This window comes from Lolium perenne, chromosome 3 (assembly GCF_019359855.2).
Source record: "Lolium perenne isolate Kyuss_39 chromosome 3, Kyuss_2.0, whole genome shotgun sequence".
NCBI classification, from domain to species: domain Eukaryota; kingdom Viridiplantae; phylum Streptophyta; class Magnoliopsida; order Poales; family Poaceae; genus Lolium; species Lolium perenne.
The window spans coordinates 305,118,341-305,135,967 of NC_067246.2; the positions used below are offsets into that span (position 1 = coordinate 305,118,341).

The following is a 17,627-nucleotide window of genomic DNA, read 5'->3' on the forward strand; positions in this document are numbered from 1 at the left end:
GGCAAACATCAACATTTGTTCTTGTCTTCTCCCTCATCTACCTAACAACCAACACATGCCCAATTGTTATCTTTATACTTTATATTTACACCATAGACTAATTATATTTATTAATAATTATTTATTGCACTCTTTTCAAAAATTCCACCAAACACGAAAATACCAAGTCATTTGATCAACAAACAGATTTAGGAGCAAAAGCTGCAAACTCATGTTAGAATGAGAGCATAAAGTGAGAAGCTCCGCTATGATGGTATGTGGCGATGAATTCCTACTGCCGCTTTAGATACAATACCTAGGAGCAGAGTATATGGCAGAAAGCAAGGAAGTAGGGGGTCGCTCTCTGCTCCACTGCAAAATCCAACAACAATTGAAGTCAAGCTCAGAGACTTGGCGGGCCCGGGTTGAGTGATGTTCCTTGGGGCAGCTCTAGCTCTCTTGGGAGAAGACGAAGGCGGCTGCACCAGGCGCAGTAGAGGGGCATCGCCAACGGCATCCTCCGTGCAAGCACCCACTGGGATCTTTTGTCCATCAGCATCTCTGTGTGACGCATCACCGACTCCACTGGCAGATCTAGAGGGAGGAGCGACTCTGCCGCTGGTGCAGCGCAGGCACCATGCATAGAGGTGTAGGAGTGGACTGCTAGAGAGGGCGTCGTGGGAGGCTGGAAGCTAAGGAGAGTGGGGGAATCGAGTATTCCTGCATCAATAGGCGGTGGCAGGAATGGTGCATGGGCAGAAGAGGATAAGTTCTATTTCGGTATGCTCCTCTTTCTCTCCCCATCATAAGTAAAGAAAAGTTACATGCGTTATCTATTCTAAATCAAATATCCTTGGTGAAATGTAACACTCAGCAGAGATACCATAAAATGGAACAACGAATCTGAAGTATATTCTAGGCTCCAATGCAAATAAAGGCTTAAGATAACATAGCCAATAGCTGTCTTTGGTTGGTATAAAAGGAGAGAGAATTTAGTGACTGGTTGACCTTATTTGTCAGTATTTGCATTACATTCTAAGAGCAGCTTACAATATAAAATCCGGCAGCTGTAGACGGTGAAATGTTTTTCAAGAGCTCACCAGGTGTTGAGGTAACGAATGTATGACCAATGAATGCACAAAGCATTGGTAGTAACGCATCTAGGATTGGAATACCTATATATAGCTCTTTATGGAGTCACTGATTTGTTATTTAGGCAACTGCTACCAGAAGAGACATACCATCACTGTGAAGGGCTAAGGCAGTGAAGATGACCTGCAATGATTTACATAAATAAAGCTTAATCTAAGCGTCGTAATAGGATAGTTTATCAACCAATTGATTTCAGAAAATCCTATCAGTAGTACTCTAGTTGACAACAAACAGTAAGCAGTAATGCCAGAACAATTTTTGACTAAAACCTGACGAAGCAAGATAGAAAATTTCATCTAAATCAATTGGGAGGTGAAGGCAAAGGCTGAGTAGGAGTATTATAGAAGATAATAGAAATGGAATAGTTGGTGTCTGAACGTGTTGCTTTGCTTGCTGATATGAAATTTAAAACAGAGACGGGTGGCAATGAAGAGGGCAAAGTAACTAACCAACCAATTCAGTATAAATGGAAAAGATATTAGGAATATTTTGTAGCATGTACTTACAAATTTTGTTCCTAGAATAAATCTGCAGTATTAGCTGGAGCCATGCAATTCAGTGGAAAAGGATTGCAAGAGTAAAATAACACACACACACAGGCACACACACATGCATTTTATTCTCTGTGCAACACATAGAGGGCACTGAAACATCCTGTGGTTAATTTTTGTTTAGGTAATCATATTATTAGACGGGTAATTAAAGGCTTAAAGCATCCGGTAGAATTTTCACTCTGATTAAAAGTTCAGTAATTCTATCAGGTAAAACAACTAAGGAGGTGGTTAGTGAAATATGAACAAACAATTCACTGCCCTCTAATTCTGTATTAAGAGCAATTAGAAGTGACACCAAAAGGGGTGCGGAGAATGGAAAGCGAAAGACCCACTGGATATCATGGGACAGCATGATGAGGCCGAAGGACCAAGGTGGTGTTGGGTTTAAGGATATGCGATTGTTTAACCAGGCCTTACTCGCACGCCAGGCATGGCGCCTCCTACAACAGCCAAACACCCGTTGTGCCCAGGTCTTGAAGGCAAAATACTACCCCAATGGCATGCTTACGGATACAGTCTTCGCCGGTAACGCTTCGTCTACCTGGCGAGCCATCGAATATGGCCTGGAGCTAGTCAAAAAAGGAATTATTTGGAGGATCGGTAATGGCGCAAGCGTCCGGGCCTGGCGAGCACCATGGATTCCTAGAGAATCATATCTATTTCCGATCAGTAAGAAAGGCAGATGCAGGCTTCAGAAATCCTGAAGATCCATACGTCTGGCAGAAATGAGGATGATTTCCTGGCCTGGCACCCAGAAAAATTTGGTGCGTTCACTGTTCGAAGTGCATACCGGCTTGCCCTTGACGAGCAACTTCGCTCTGATGGACGCCAGGCCACAAGTGCTAACCCTCTAGGAACCAGTACAGACTGGAAGTTGATTTGGCAAACTCCAGTACCACCCAAAGTCCGTATCTTTGCTTGGAAATTGGCGAGGAATGCGCTGGCCACCCAAGTTAATATGGCACACCGGAAGATGGAAACATTTGCAACTTGCACAATATGTGGTAATGCTGATGAAACAACTTACCATGCAATGATTCAGTGTCCACATGCTCGCGGCCTTTGGAGCGTTATGCGTGAGGTGTGGAATCTGCCAACAGAGGAGATGCTCTTTGAGCATAATCCGGACTGGTTTATGCATGCGCTCAAGCGCCTGGATGTTGATCAGAGGGTGTTCTTTCTTATGACCATGTGGAGAGTTTGGCACATACATAACGAGCTTACACATCAGAAGCAACCAGCTCCTATTGAAGCCTCAAAGCGGTTTTTGATGAGCTATGTACAATCGCTATTGTTGATCGAGCAAAATGTAGTGGTTGATCTAGAGAAGGGCAAACAGAGTGTGGACCAACTGAAAGGTTTCAGCAAGCATGGGAAACCAGCCGAGAAAAGGCCTCATGTGAAGGATAAGTGGAGGCCACCTGATGAGGGAGTTGCCAAGTTAAACGTCGATGGGGCGTTCTCGATGGATGGGCGTGCGGGGACGGGCATGATCATGAGGAGGAGTGACGGCTCCGTGGTCTTTGCAGCTTGCAGGCAGCTGAATGGGTATGCTGACGCCCTTGAAGCGGAGATAGCAGCTATGGAAGAAGGCCTGGCACTAGGCCTGGCCTGGGAACCAGGTCCTTTCATCCTTGAGTCTGACAGCGCGGACGCACTAATGCTCGCGAAGGAAGGAACCCCGAACTTGTCACGCCATGCTATGAGGATTAAATTGATTCGTGATAGAATTAGGGAAAGAGAGGTAGGTTTACAAAAGGTAAGTCGGGATGCCAATGGTGCAAGCCATGGCCTCGCCTTGTTAGGGAGAGTACATGAACGATCTGGTGTTTGGCTACAGAACTACCAGCCTGAAATCGCTGAAGCGATCAAGGCTGATTGTATTTCCCCTGTTTAATTAATGAAACCTCTTTCCTTGCAAAAAAAAGAAGTGACACCAAAAGTGTACGATTTTTGCATACACAAGATATCGACCAACACGTAGAATTTCACAAATCAAGAAGTATGTACAAAATATGGTGGTCGGCAAATGGAAAGACTATCAACTAAAAACAGTTTGGTGCATCTTGTTGATCAGTAAAATGGTTTTTTATATAGCAATAATCTTCCCATGCAATTCGGAAATTACTTACCAATCCTTGCTTTCGTGTTTCCACCAAACCAGTAGATGAAGCTACAATTGAACTGGTAACAGTGAGGACCTTTGCTACTTTGTTCTGCTAGATAAGTGGGCGCACAAACACATCAAGGTGACCAAACAAAGGAACCACAAATTTGTTTAAATAAAATGTACCGACTAAAACAGGAAGAAGAGCGGTAACTACGTCCAAAAATATAGAAACAAAATCGAATCTAATACTATATTCTATTACGTAAAAGGAGGATAGAAATTCAGATTATACTGAACTTGTTCTAATTTTCTGTTGGCTCCATGAAATTTTCACGGCTGTTTGAGAATCCGTTATCAATTTATATACTTAGTCTGCATCATGATGCCTTGTAAAAGATAATCTTCTTTTGGGCATCAAGAGACATGTAAAATGCATTTACTTGCTCGCTCATGACATAGGAGCATCTATTTATAAACTTGATCTGCATATGACTTTATCTGGACATTCTGATTTCATTAATTCTCCATTACCAATCATAGCCAAACATAAAGGTCTATAATAATAACCATACCTGTATAGCAAGTGTTATTTAGTTCAAGAGTATTTATGTACCATTTACATGGAGGTGTGATAGCAAACATAAAGCCAAATTTTGAAAGTATCTAACTTAGTAACATATATGTACAACAAAAAAAACAAGAAAGTACGCAATCATCGGAAAACTAAAAGGAGACCAAGGAGAATAGTCTCGACATCCTCCTTTATTACTGGTTCCTAAGTAGATAACAAAAACTGAAGCATCCGTCCATTTCATATTCTGTAATAACAAACCCAAAAACTTACCGAAAGGAACATGATATGCTGCTAAGAAGCAGCAAACAACGGACAGAATTCGATACGCTGTGTTCATCCCATTTCTTGAAAAAAAATCTACATTGCCTTGTATAAAAAAGGTGTTATGCAAATAAAAAAGATCACTGAACCAATTACAATATATTGGTTGCAAGAAACTAACTCAGAGAAAATGCTTCTTATGCAATATTGTAAACACACAACCTCCTTCTGATCAAGAGTCAACATGCTCCACATAACTGAAGCTAAACATTGGCTGAAAAGTTCAAAAAATCTATCCAGTAAATAACATACCAGATTACCGGTAGAAGAAAGATGGCTTGCTCTCGTAGTGGAGCCTAGTAGTAAGGTCGTGACCGTTGTGGTGCCGTGGGTGAATCTGCACCAATTTCAATATAGGCATGAGCTCATGGCATGATAAAACATTACACGAGTCAAAAGTTGAAGTATTACGACATGTTTCTAACTGATGAGACACTCACACTTCGAGTCAATGCTGCCGTGCGAGCCTCTGCACCTTGTCATCGTTGCACAATCCCTTCTTCAACCTGAATAAAAAGACACCCAAATTTGACAAAGTTATTAGCCAATTCTCCAATTTCATATCGCAGTTGATCAGATTTGTTAGTAAAACAGTGACTAACTTTCTTCAGAACATGATCGTGGACAGCCTGGCCTCTTGCAAAGGTCTGAAGAATGCTCCTGCGGGCTGCAAGTGAAAGAAATGAACAATACTACCATATATACGTTTCGTGAAGAAGATTGAATATTCTAAAGTACACCATGTGAAGTGAGACGTGTAGATGACAGATGGGAGCGAGAGTTTACGAACTGTTAATTGACCTGGAGGATGCAGGGAGGTTTTACTATTTGCCACGTTTTACTTTAGACTTCTATAATTTGGCACACATTACTTAGCATTTGATAATTTTCCACACATTAGATTTGATTCATTTCTAATTTGCCCTCTTTCCCTCTTTACAGCTCTATTATTTTCTTTAAAACCAATACATAGAGGAATACAGTACTTGTACCGTTTGGCAAAAAAAACCTGGCTGGGCAGAACCTGATCTGTCGATTGATCAACCAAAGAATCCCCAAATCGCTCGTTCCTTTCCCTGCAGCGGACCAGAACAGAGAGCTCAGGCGGGAGCGCTGCCGCCCGCCTGCCACCACAAACGGCGGAGGAGGGACAGAGCTACCGCCCTCCGGCGACACCGAAACCAAAGGAGAAAGCCCTCCTCGAGGCTGCGGCTGCATCGTCAGAGGTCAGTGCCTCCTGTTGGACATGGTGCCGCTGGAGAGATCCTCCGAGCCTGTCCGTCAATTTAGGTGCCGCGCCAGTGTCGAGTCCAGAGCTATGGCACGTTGAAGCATAGCTGCATCCTGCACGCCAACCCATCCAAGTCGGCGCCTGGCCGACAATTTAGGTGCCCGACGACTTATCTCTACTAAAAATGGAGTAGATGAAAGTTAGCGTGTTCCAACAATACCTAGTAGCATCAGGAGCAGCTGTATCTGCACGCCACCCCATCCAAGTCGGCGCTCTGCAGGAACAACCACATCCAGCGGAGGCGTTCGGCGATCTGGATCCACTTCTCCCGCACCAGGTGCTCCCTATACTCCAGCATAGCCACCGGGTTCGCAGCATCGTGGTCGCCCACGACCCTGGAGGATGCGCATCGAGGCGGCGGGCATGGAACCCACGGAGATGCCGTAGTGTCCACAGACCACCCGTGGAGGATCACACTCCCTCCTACCCACGGCCTCCATGCCCTTCCCGACTCCGTTCATGAGACCGCCGGGGATGAGGAATCGCCGTCTCCGGTGAATCGGGCGGTGCCGGCGAGAACATGGGGCATGTGTCCGGTAATCGGGCCGTGCCGGCGAGGAACAATCTGGGATCTAGAGGGAGAGGGCGAGGACGATCAGCTCGGGCATTGACTACGCGTGCAGGGAAGGAGGCATAGGGAAGGTGTATGCTAGTGATTTGTTGGGCTTGGCCCATTCATGGGAGAATGACGCGCGAGCGCGACGCAGTGCGGACCGGGAGTACGACCAAAGTTTTGACGTATTGGCAGAATAGGGAACATGTTCCTCCTTTTTAAATAGTGTAGATAAATGTAGATGTAGATATTTAGGCATGAATTTAAAATGCCAAAACGTGCTTATCGTGAATAAGTTTCCTTTGGCATGCAACAACTAGGACGTGCTTATCGTGTATGTTGTGCCTAGGACCAAATGGTCGCTGGTATGCCGAGAGTAGGCGTTATGCGTACGCCCTAGTCACGACCAAATGGTCACCGGTAATGCCGAGGGTATTGCCGTCGGTGTAGCGGCTGCCTAGGGCGCCCCTGGTCACGACCAAATGGTCACCGATATGCCGAGGGTATTGCCGTCGGTGTAGCGGCTGCCTAGGGCACCCCTGGTCGAGGCACGCGTCCTCCTATGCCGAGGGCTAGGCCGTCGGCGTAGGCTACGCAGATGGCCTTTACAGCTACGCCGAGGGTTCGCTCCCATCGGCGCAGCGCTCGATTCCTGTAGTGACCGCAGGATGTATGCTATTTATGCAAACACCTAAATTAATATTAATACACATTTAAGATGACAAACGAAATATAAAGCATACGTAACAACAAAAACGGAGCCGTGCATGCAAATGTTACCAGCTAGTACTCCCTCCTTCCGAAACTTGGATGCCTATAGTTTTCACTTTTCAGCCAAAGTTAAACTTTTTAAAGTTTGAGCAATTATATACATAAATATATCAACATCTAAAATTTTAAATGTACGTAATATGAAAATCTATTTCATGATGGTTCTAGAAATATTAATTCAGGATTATAAATGTTGACATTTTTTATATAATTGATCAAACTTTGAGAAGTTTAAATTTAACCAAATATTATAGGAACCCTATTTTCGAATAAAAGAGAGTATTGGAGCAAAACTTGAAAATATGTGCAGCTCGCCTGCACCCGACAGAAACAGTACTGTCCCACCAACCATCTACCACAGGGGTTATGTGTTTGACATGACAATATATCGAGAACTGTGGAAGATGAAGCTTGTGGTGACTTTATGTTCCCAATCGGCACGTGGTTTTTTCTTTTTTGAACTGCACGTGGATATATTGACCAGCCGGGGGTTGCGACGGAGGGAGTATATGATTATTTTAGTTCACTAGCAGCCGGGTTGAACGGTCAATTTGCCATGCATCCTTGGCTGCACTCTTACTTTACTATATGTTCTCACGTCAAGACATTGTCAATACCACCGCTAATGAAAAAATGCGGCATGACGGAGGCAGGAGTCACCTTCTAGTACTTTCTATTTCAACTAAGTTAGGACGCACGCCAGTAGGTGAGAATGCAATGTTATTTTCGAGTGAACGACCACGTCACCCAGCTTTCATTAAGAAAGATGTCAAAGTACCAAAAACCAGTTCTAAACTAGAGTGTAGATGCTCCTGCTTGAATAAGAAAATAAAAAATAGAAAACAAGTTTAAAAAATCAAAAAAATTGGGCAATGAACATGAATAAGGGTCCTAACTGCACACCAAAAGTCTCCGAGAAAAGACCTACTACATCCGTTTCGGTTTAACAGGCATGCACGCAATTCAAGACAAACTTTGACCATTGATTTGGTCAACAAAATATAACTTTTATGTCTATAAAATATATATCGTTAGATTCGTATGCAAAAAATCTTTCCAATGATATAATTTTTGTGTCATATATTTCATATTTTATTGACTAAAATAATGGTCAAAGCAATTTTTTAAACTACGTGCCTGTTAATCTGAGACGGAGGGAGTATTAATAATCCGCGCAAAAAAGACAAAACATGGTGTTGATTGTAACATCTAGATTTATTGCTTATATCACTCCGATTTTTTTTCCATAGACCACTAAATATGCCTTTTTACGAATATTTTTGGCGTGCAGTTAGAACACTTGTTCATATTCACTGTACAAAAGTTTCAGATTTTTTTGAATTTATTTGCTATTTTTTAAAAAAAATTCCAAGCACGACCATCTACATCCGGATTCAGACATGCCTTGTCCGTTAAAGTAGCATCAGTATGATACAAAGGAGATACACAATATTGAGAAGGAAAACTTCCCTCACGATGATGACAGTAAACATAGGCAACTCCAAAGGAAACTAGAAACATCTAAAGCAAACAAGGCAACACAACCGTAGTGTACAAAACACTTCTCCATATAGTCTTTTAACTAACCAGATTGTTAATTTGTTATCAGTTCACCATTAGCTTTGTCACCGGCTCCAACATTTGTTATGATAGAATTTCTCATGCGTAACCACCAGTGACAACTTGGCTCTGCAACACTGCTTGTCTCGTCGTCTCGAAGTTTTATCCCCTGCCAAACCATCACCGCCCTTGGATATCAAGTGTACATATTTTTTGATAAAGGATGCTTTATTACTTTGGGAAGTCAAAAAACATATATAAAGAAAACTAGGCGAGATACATATCGGAACGATGAATCATATATCGCCTAAGGAGTACGTGGAGCTTCTATCCGTAGACTATGCTGCCACCCATGTAGGAAAAAAGTATCCCTCGCCGTATCCTCCAACCATGTACAGACCTCCGTAAATAGGTATCGGTTCTCTACTCGCTGAAGAGGTAACCACGAACGGAGAATACATGTACATCTGTAGATGATTTGCAACAAAGAGCAATTTTTATCATTAAAGATCTTGTCATTTCTACATAGCCAAAACGCCCAGAAAACTGCTAGCGCCCCCACCCTAAGAAGCAACTTCAACCTTGAATCGATACCATGAAGCCAATTGCCAAAGACATTGGCGACACTAGTCGGCGGATACAGGGTAGACGCTATTTGGATGACTGACCATATAGATCTCGCGAACTGGCACTGGAAGAATAAATGTTTGATGGTTTCATCCTGATGACAAAAAACACACCTTGTACTCCCGTGCCAATTCCGCTTAACAAGATTGTCTTTGGTGAGGATAACCCCGCGCCGAAGATACCATCCAAAAAATTTAATTTTTAATGGTATCTTCATCTTCCAAATCTTCTTATTGTTATCAACTGGTAAATCAGAAAGAATGATCGCATTGTATAAGGATTTTACAGAAAAAGTACCGTCTACATGAAGATTCCATCTGAATTCGTCTGGCTCAGGCGATAAGTGAATATCCTCGAGCCGGTGAATTAGGGTATTCCATGCGACAAGTCTTTGTCCAAGTAAAACCCTTCTGAACGTCACATTCGGAGGTGAGGTAGCCAATACAGTGGCAATGGTATCACCTTGGCGACGAGCAATCCTATACAGAGCGGGATATTGTTCACTTAAGGGTGCATTGTCTAGCCAAGCATCTTCCCAGAACCGTATCTGTGCTCCATTCCTGATTGAGAAAGTCCCATGGCGAAAAAAGATATTTTTTGTCGCCATAAGACCAGCCCAGAAGTGTGAATCCCCCGGTTTCCAAACCACTTGGGATAATGTCTTCGAGCCGATATACTTTCTCCGAAGAATAGTTTGCCAAATCCCATCCTCTGTAAGTAGCTTAAACATCCACTTACCCAGAAGGGCCGAATTCTTGACCTCCAGGTCATGAACTCCAAGCCCTCCTTGATCTTTGGGACTACAAACTATACTCCACTTAACCAGTCGATATTTCTTTTTCTCGTTGTCCCCTTGCCAAAAGAATCTAGATCGATAATAATCGAGTTTATACAGAATTCATTTTGGTAGAATGAAGAATGATAACATATACAGTACCATATTTGTTAGTACCAAATTAATGAGTACCAATCTTCCTCCCAGGGACAACAATTTACCTTTCCAACTACTTAGGTGTTTTTGTAATCTTTCTTCCACTAATTTCCATTCCGCGATTGTAAGTCTCCAATAATGAATCGAAATACCCAAATAACGAATAGGAAATTGGCCTTGCCCACAACCAAACAGCTCTGTATACAGATCCGTATCATTTTGAGCATCACCGAAACAGAACAATTCGCTTTTATGGAAAATGATTTTTAATCCCGACAACTGCTCAAAAGCCGCCAAAATTAATTTCAGATTTTGAGCTTTGTCAAGATCATGATCCATAAATAGAATTGTATCGTCGGTATATTGAAGGATAGATAAACCACCATCAACCAGATGTGGAATCACCCCTTCAATCTGGCCATCAGACTTGGCCCGCTCTATGAGTATAGCCAACATATCCGCCACAATGTTAAACAACATTGGTGATAACGGATCCCCTTGGCGTAACCCTTTTCGTGTTTGTAAATAGTGGCCGGTGTCATCATTAACCCGGATTGCTACACTACCTCCATACACAAAATCATTTATTAGAGCACGCCACTCTGGAGAAAAACCTTTCATCCTGAGCGTCTGCTGTAGGAAAGACCACTTGACTTTATCATACGTCTTTTCAAAATCTAATTTTAAAATAACCCCATTTAATGTCTTAGAGTGCATCTCATGTACCGCCTCATGTAAAACCACCACTCCATCAAGGATGTTCCTTCCTTGCATAAAGGCAGTCTGTGATGGCTGAACAACATGATCCGCAACCGTATTAAGTCTGATGGTGGCCACTTTCGTGAAAATCTTGAATCTTACATTGAAGAGGCAAATAGATCTATATTGTTGAATCCTTTCTGCCTCATTAACTTTCGGTAAGAAGATTACTTCACAAAAATTTAGACGAAAGAATTCTAATTGTCCAATGTGTAAGGCACTGAACAATTCTAGAAGGTCTGATTTAATCGTATCCCAGAAAGTTTGATAAAACTCCACTGGAAAACCATCTGGACCCGGTGCTTTGTTGCATTCCATTTGGAAAATTGCCTTCTGAACCTCTTCCTCAGTATAAGGTGCGGTTAGTAAGCCATTTTCTTCCAAAGAAAATTGGGGTATATCGTCCGTTAGGTCCTCATTAAGAGAAAAAGTACTTTCCTCCGGAGGACCAAATAGCCCTTTATAATAATTAGTAATGTAGGATTTGAGTTGCTCATGGCCTTCAATCAACCCTTCATCTTGAATAAGAGAGTGAATACGTTTTTTCCGATGTCTTCCATTGGCTAAGCCATGGAAATATCGCGTATTCGAGTCTCCTTCCAATATGAATTGGGCTTTGGAGCGTTGATACCATTTGATCTCCTCCTCACGAAGAAGACTCGCCATCTGCACATTGGATTGATTTTTAAGTTCAATCTCTTGCGTAAACAACGGTCTAACCTCCGCAACAGCCTCAAGCTCATCAATCACATTTGGTAAGCGAGACTTCTCTTTTTTAAGGATACCAGCCGTATGGGCAGCCCAACCAGAGAGATGTTTGCACATTGTCCGCATCTTATTATTCCATCTCAAAATAGGAGTGCTGCCCCCGATTGGTCTCTCCCAAACCTTCTTAACCATATCATGAAATCCCTCTCGATGTAGCCAGCCAAGTTCAAATTTGAACGGTCGTTTACAAACGGGGCGGGGGTTCCCAGTAGTTAGGAGGATGGGAGCATGGTCAGACAGTTTTTCGATACGTTCTAGTGCACGGACTGACACCATTGGGTATTTATTTTCCCATTCGGTATCCATCAACACGCGATCTAGTTTCTCGTATGTGGGTTCAGGCAAGCTGTTGGCCCAAGTAAACTGTCGACCGGACATAAACACCTCTCTTAAATCAAGGCTATCAATGACAGCGTTGAACAAGAAAGGTCAATGTCCATCAAAACAGCCTTTACTTTTCTCGTGAGGAAATCTCAACAAATTAAAATCTTCTCCGATTAAAATCGGATAAGGATTATCTTTTGTAAGATTTACCAGCTCACGTAAAAAGTCAGCCTTAAAACCATCCTGAGCGGCACCATACACATCGACCAGACTCCACATGAAACCGTCTGCTTTATTCTGAATGTCGAGCTTAATGTGATACTCTCCATCAGAACTAGCTACGACAGTCACGGTGTCTATGTGGACGCCAAGTAAAATGCCCCCGGATCTGCCACGAGGCGGGCGAGAAAACCACTGAAAGTTAATCCCGTCTGGCAATCGGTCGAGAAAACTTTGTGAGAAATTTCGCCTACCCGTTTCTGATATAGCAATAAAATCTAAATCATAATCTCTACAACCATCGGCAATGTGAGAATGCTTAGCCAAGTCACGAGGACCTCTGCTATTCTGGAACATGCCATTCATCAAGAAACTATTTTAGATTTAGTGTTCTTGCCATATCTACGAGATTTCTTTCCAGCCGACGATCGAGAGCCACGTTCGGAAGCTTGTAGATCAGAACTAAGCTCCGCGTGTTCTAAATTGACTTCTGAAATATTACCAATAATAGCCGAGAGAAGCTGACCATCTAGGATGTCATCCTCTTCATCATCATCTACTATAGTTGTTTCAGGCCTAGTGGAAACATTCAGAACAACCGTTAAACGGTCAAGCTCCGTTTGTCTCAACACATTGGCCGAAACAGAAATCTCCTCAGACCGACTACCCATCGAAACCCCTAAGCTACTCAAATTTGAAGAAATACGAGTATCTGAAAAAGAAAAAAAAGACTTGGACGGTTGTTTAGTACCTTCCGTGTCGAGATTCTTCTCCGCCTTGCGTCGCATAGCTCTCTGCATGACGTCCTCATCCGTCGCCCCCGCCCCATCCTCCGCGAGAGCGTGTACCTCCCGCTCCACCTCACCGTCGGCTGAACAACGGGAGGATGAACCATGGGCGGAAGCTGCTGCAGGGTGGAGACCGGCGATGGAGAAGTCGAGCGCGATGGAGACCCAGCTGGTGAAGTAGAAAATGCTGGTGGAGTAGGAGAGGCCGTCGATACAGGGGTAGAAAGTGATGTAGCCCCCTGTATCACTCCAGCCCCTGGCGAGCCGCCCAATGCAGGGAAAAGCAGCGTCGAGGAAGGAGCTTCCTCCTCCCCATCAGCCTGCCCCTCCGCCCGAGGGGGCCGAACCGCAGACTCCAAGGACCCGGCCGTCGGACACGTCGAGGCCCCGAGGGTCCGCTGCCCCGCAGCAAGGTGGCGCAGATGCGTGTCGACTTGCACCTCCTCCAGCACCATGACACTCTGGTGCCGCTGAGCCTGAGGGGACGCCTGCATCTCCTCCACAACACGGCGATGTGTGACGTCCTCCGAAGACCGCTGCAGCGATGAAGATGGCGACGTGGCCGGCTGCTGCAAGGCCGGTTGGTGATCCGACCCTATGGCCGGCTGCTGCAAGGCCGGCTGGTGTACCGGCCCTATGGTCGGCTGCCCCATGGGCCGCTGCAGCGACGCCGTGGCCAGGGTCGCCGTGTCCGGCTGCTGCGTGGCGAGCCGCTCAGGTGATGCCGACGAGGCCCGCTGAAGTGGTGGTGACGAGGCCTGCTGAGGCGGCATAGCCGGCTGCAGCACGGCCGACTCCAGCGTGCGTGGTGTCTCCACGGCCAGCTGCGAAGGCGGCGTAGACGACGCCGAAGCACCTGGCAGCCCGTCCTGTCGTGCCGAGGACGAGAGGGGTGGCTGCACCACCGGCATCGGCTGCGGCCCCGAGTCTGTCTATGTCAAAGAAAAAGGCGCAGCCGGAGGCCCCCGCTGCGAGATCGGTGAAGAGGTACCTGGACGAGTCCGACCCTGCATAAAAGTCCGAACTCTGGAAGTTGAAGGATCCCTTGTAGCCATCGGGGGTGAAGCGACCAAGTGTGGATACTCGACTCTAGCACGAGCCACAATCTGACGTCCTTTGTCCGTCATCGGTGAGTGGTTGAAAGGAGTCAAAGCCACCTGCGTAGACGGCACCGCCGAAGTGCCATACTAGCTGCCTCCGGCGCCACATCAGCTGTGGCCTCATCATACCTCTCCTCCTCAAAGCCGTGCGAACCATCATCATCCCCTCCGTCCTTCCAGAAAAAAGGCCGGAACCGAGAGTCGGGCTGAAACCCCACTGTCTCTCGACTGAAGCGAAACCTGTATCCATTTAGCTGTAGCAGTGCAATCACCTCCATGCAACCATTGTCTTTCTCCAAAGCTGTAGGATCACGCATAGCCACAAGAACACGAATAATCCCCTGACTCCAAAGAGAATACAAATCAACATCGAGAGTGCTACCAATAAGAGAACCCACTGCCCATAGACCACGTGATAAATGAAGGAGATTTGTGACGAGGAGTAATCAAGTGCACATATGCTATCACATCCTAAACATTTCTTGCTACAACACATATGAAGAATAAATGACCAATTATCCTCCAAAGCGTTGGTGATCTTATATGTTTTGGTAGGATTGTTTGGGGCGGGTACTATTAAGATGCTTATGAGCTTAATGAGACATGTGCTCATGTACTTTTAATAGACGGCTTCTAAAAACTTTTGTATTTCTATTTAATCAAGGTATGTTACTACTAGGAATTTGCTTACCGTCGGCGCACTGAATTTGCTACAGCCGGCACGTTTCAATTCGCCGGCGATCACCTCGCCGGTGATAATGCCTTACCGCCGGCGTTTTGCAAACCGCCGGGGGTAACCCAGATTAGCGCCGGCGTCTTTGCCCAATCCGCCGACGGTATGTATTTTCGGATTTAAAAAAAAAATCTGGCCGCGGTCACGGTCGTCGGCGCGGAGCGCAACGTCGTGGATGTTCCTGACGAGTTGCAGGTCACCCAGACCGGCGGCTGCAGGTCGTGGACCCCGTTCGCCTCCCCGACGGCGCGCAGCGCCGCCTTGCCTGCCGCGGTGAACGCGGGCGCGGCCGCCGGCCCCCGCTACGGCATCCGCTGCAGCACCTCCTCTGAGTCAAGGAACGCGGGCGCGGCCGCCGGCCCCCGCTACGGCATCCTCCGCAGCGAGCCGAGGAGGAAGGAGGCGAGGGGGTAGGGCCGTAGGCGAGGGGCATCCAGGCGGGGACGCGCTCCATGCCTGCGGCGTCGCCGAGATAGCCGAGCAGCGCGGGCACGGCCGCGAAGGAGAAGGCCGCGAGCGCCGGGAGCTTCAAGAGCGCGACGAGGTCGGCGCTGAGGTCGGCGTCGAGGAAGGCCCGGGGGAGGTCGTCGTCGTCGATGCGCTTTGGTCGATGCGCTCAATCTTGATTAGTTTTTCGTGCTGCTCGATCTAAATTCGTGGGGATGGCCGGATGAGGTTGGGGATGAGATAAAGGAGAAGAACGGAAAAGCAGTTGGCATGTGCGTGTTGTGGTCCTCACAGCGTACAGGATGACAGCCACGTGATTTTAATTTTGGCCCAAAATATCCCATAACAGGCCAAATACCCCCGACGGATGCAACTTCATTTCGCCCGCGGTAATTATATTACCCCCGGCATTTTCGAGTCCAAATCGCCGGCGGTAATTGGAGGCCCGTCTGGGTGGTCTCGGCCCACCTTACCGCCGGCATTTTCGATTACATTTCGCCGGCGGTAACTGCACTACCCCCGGCAAAACCGTTTCAACTCGTCGGCGGTAACACTACCGCCGGCATCTTCAAATCGAACTCGCCGGCGATAATAAGTGCGGCTATAAGGTTATTTCTAGTAGTGTTGCTCCAAAATCTCATCAAGTAGAAGTGCCTTATAGGAACCAGAAGTAAATTGTTCTGCTAAATCGTACCCGACTTGCCAACCAATAGGAAGATAGGAGCAAGGGCGAAAGCAGGAAAAATGTTTGAGGAGGCTAATTGAAGAAATCTGAGGGCTGAAATTATTGCAAGGGATGGAACGTGAAAATACAGAAATTTGAATACATTTTAGCATCAAATAAAAATGCAAGGGTCTGCATGGAAAAACAACTTGTTGGGGGAGGGGAGAGATCCAACTCTCCCCACCCTCTCTCTCCCCCTTCTTTTTCTACGTTTATTTTATGGATTAGATTTCCTTCTACCTACACTAGATGTAAAACTTAAAATGTTTGTATCTTTCAACCAAGAAGTTCAATTTATGAACCGTTTCCTAGTGAAGGTAGCTTCAAAATGAGCCAAATATTGAATAATTTTTCGAAGTTTTTGAAAATCGAATTTTAAAACTTAGTGAAACATGATGATACTTCATGAAACTTGGTGAAAAAATTCTTTGAAAATTTCTGTTTCGAACAACATTTGGTAGTTGTCTTAGAGTCTAATTTGGAGGCACAATTTTTTTGTATCTAATTTTCCCAAGTTTTATTGTGTACCATCATGTTTCAATGTGTTTTGGGATTTGAATTTTAATTTTTTTCGAAACGAACCATTTTTAGGCTTATTTAAAAGATATGATCGAATGAAATACACATATTTAAACAGATTGTTCGGACATATATTTCAACAAATATGGATATTTCAAATTCAACACTAGAAACCTATCAAGGTATAAAAAGGAGAAAGAAGGTACTAGGGTGAAAGATTCTCTTCGTATGCTAATTTTAAAGCAAACACAATGAAATGGAGGGTGGACACGTGCACACAGAACAAACACGATTCATTCTTCGGTGGGGGTGGAGGGGCTGCCTGAACGAGCGGATAGGAGACCAGACCCCACGTGGGAAAGTACAGTTCTTTTTAGTGTACAAAAACTGTGTCTCCAGTTTCTTTCTAAAAAAAGTTAGGCAGGTAGATAATATATTTTTGGCATGTACTTTCTTCGTTCTGATTTAGCCTACATTTTAGAAAAAGTCAGATAAATTAGTACAACATTTTCTTCAACCAATCCATGATACCGAATAGAAGAATAAGGACTACTTTGTTTCCTATTTGGTTGTTAATTACAAACCTAGAATGCATATTAATTTAGAAAAAAAATTAGGCCTAGGATATAGAGTAATTTGGAACAGATGAGTAGGCGGGACGTTCGAAACTAACCATTTTAGAGTTGTACAAAAATCACACAAAAAATACGGGCGTGCTTGCTGTCGACTCTCGCGGATGTCGTCACGTTGGGACTCCAAGAGTAGAATGACGTAGAGAAGATTTTTTTCCCACAAGGGTGACTCGAGGGTTTATATCGAACTC

The 17,627-nt window shown here is 44.9% G+C and overlaps 1 protein-coding gene across 1 annotated transcript; it reads left to right on the forward strand.

The window, feature by feature from the left end:
• Positions 1-2,367: 2,367 nt before the first annotated feature.
• On the forward strand, positions 2,368-3,582 carry LOC139838240 (uncharacterized). The gene has a single exon (XM_071827624.1). It carries the CDS (start codon positions 2,368-2,370, stop codon positions 3,580-3,582), a length of 1,215 nt encoding a protein of 404 aa, XP_071683725.1.
• The last annotated feature ends 14,045 nt before the right edge of the window (positions 3,583-17,627 follow it).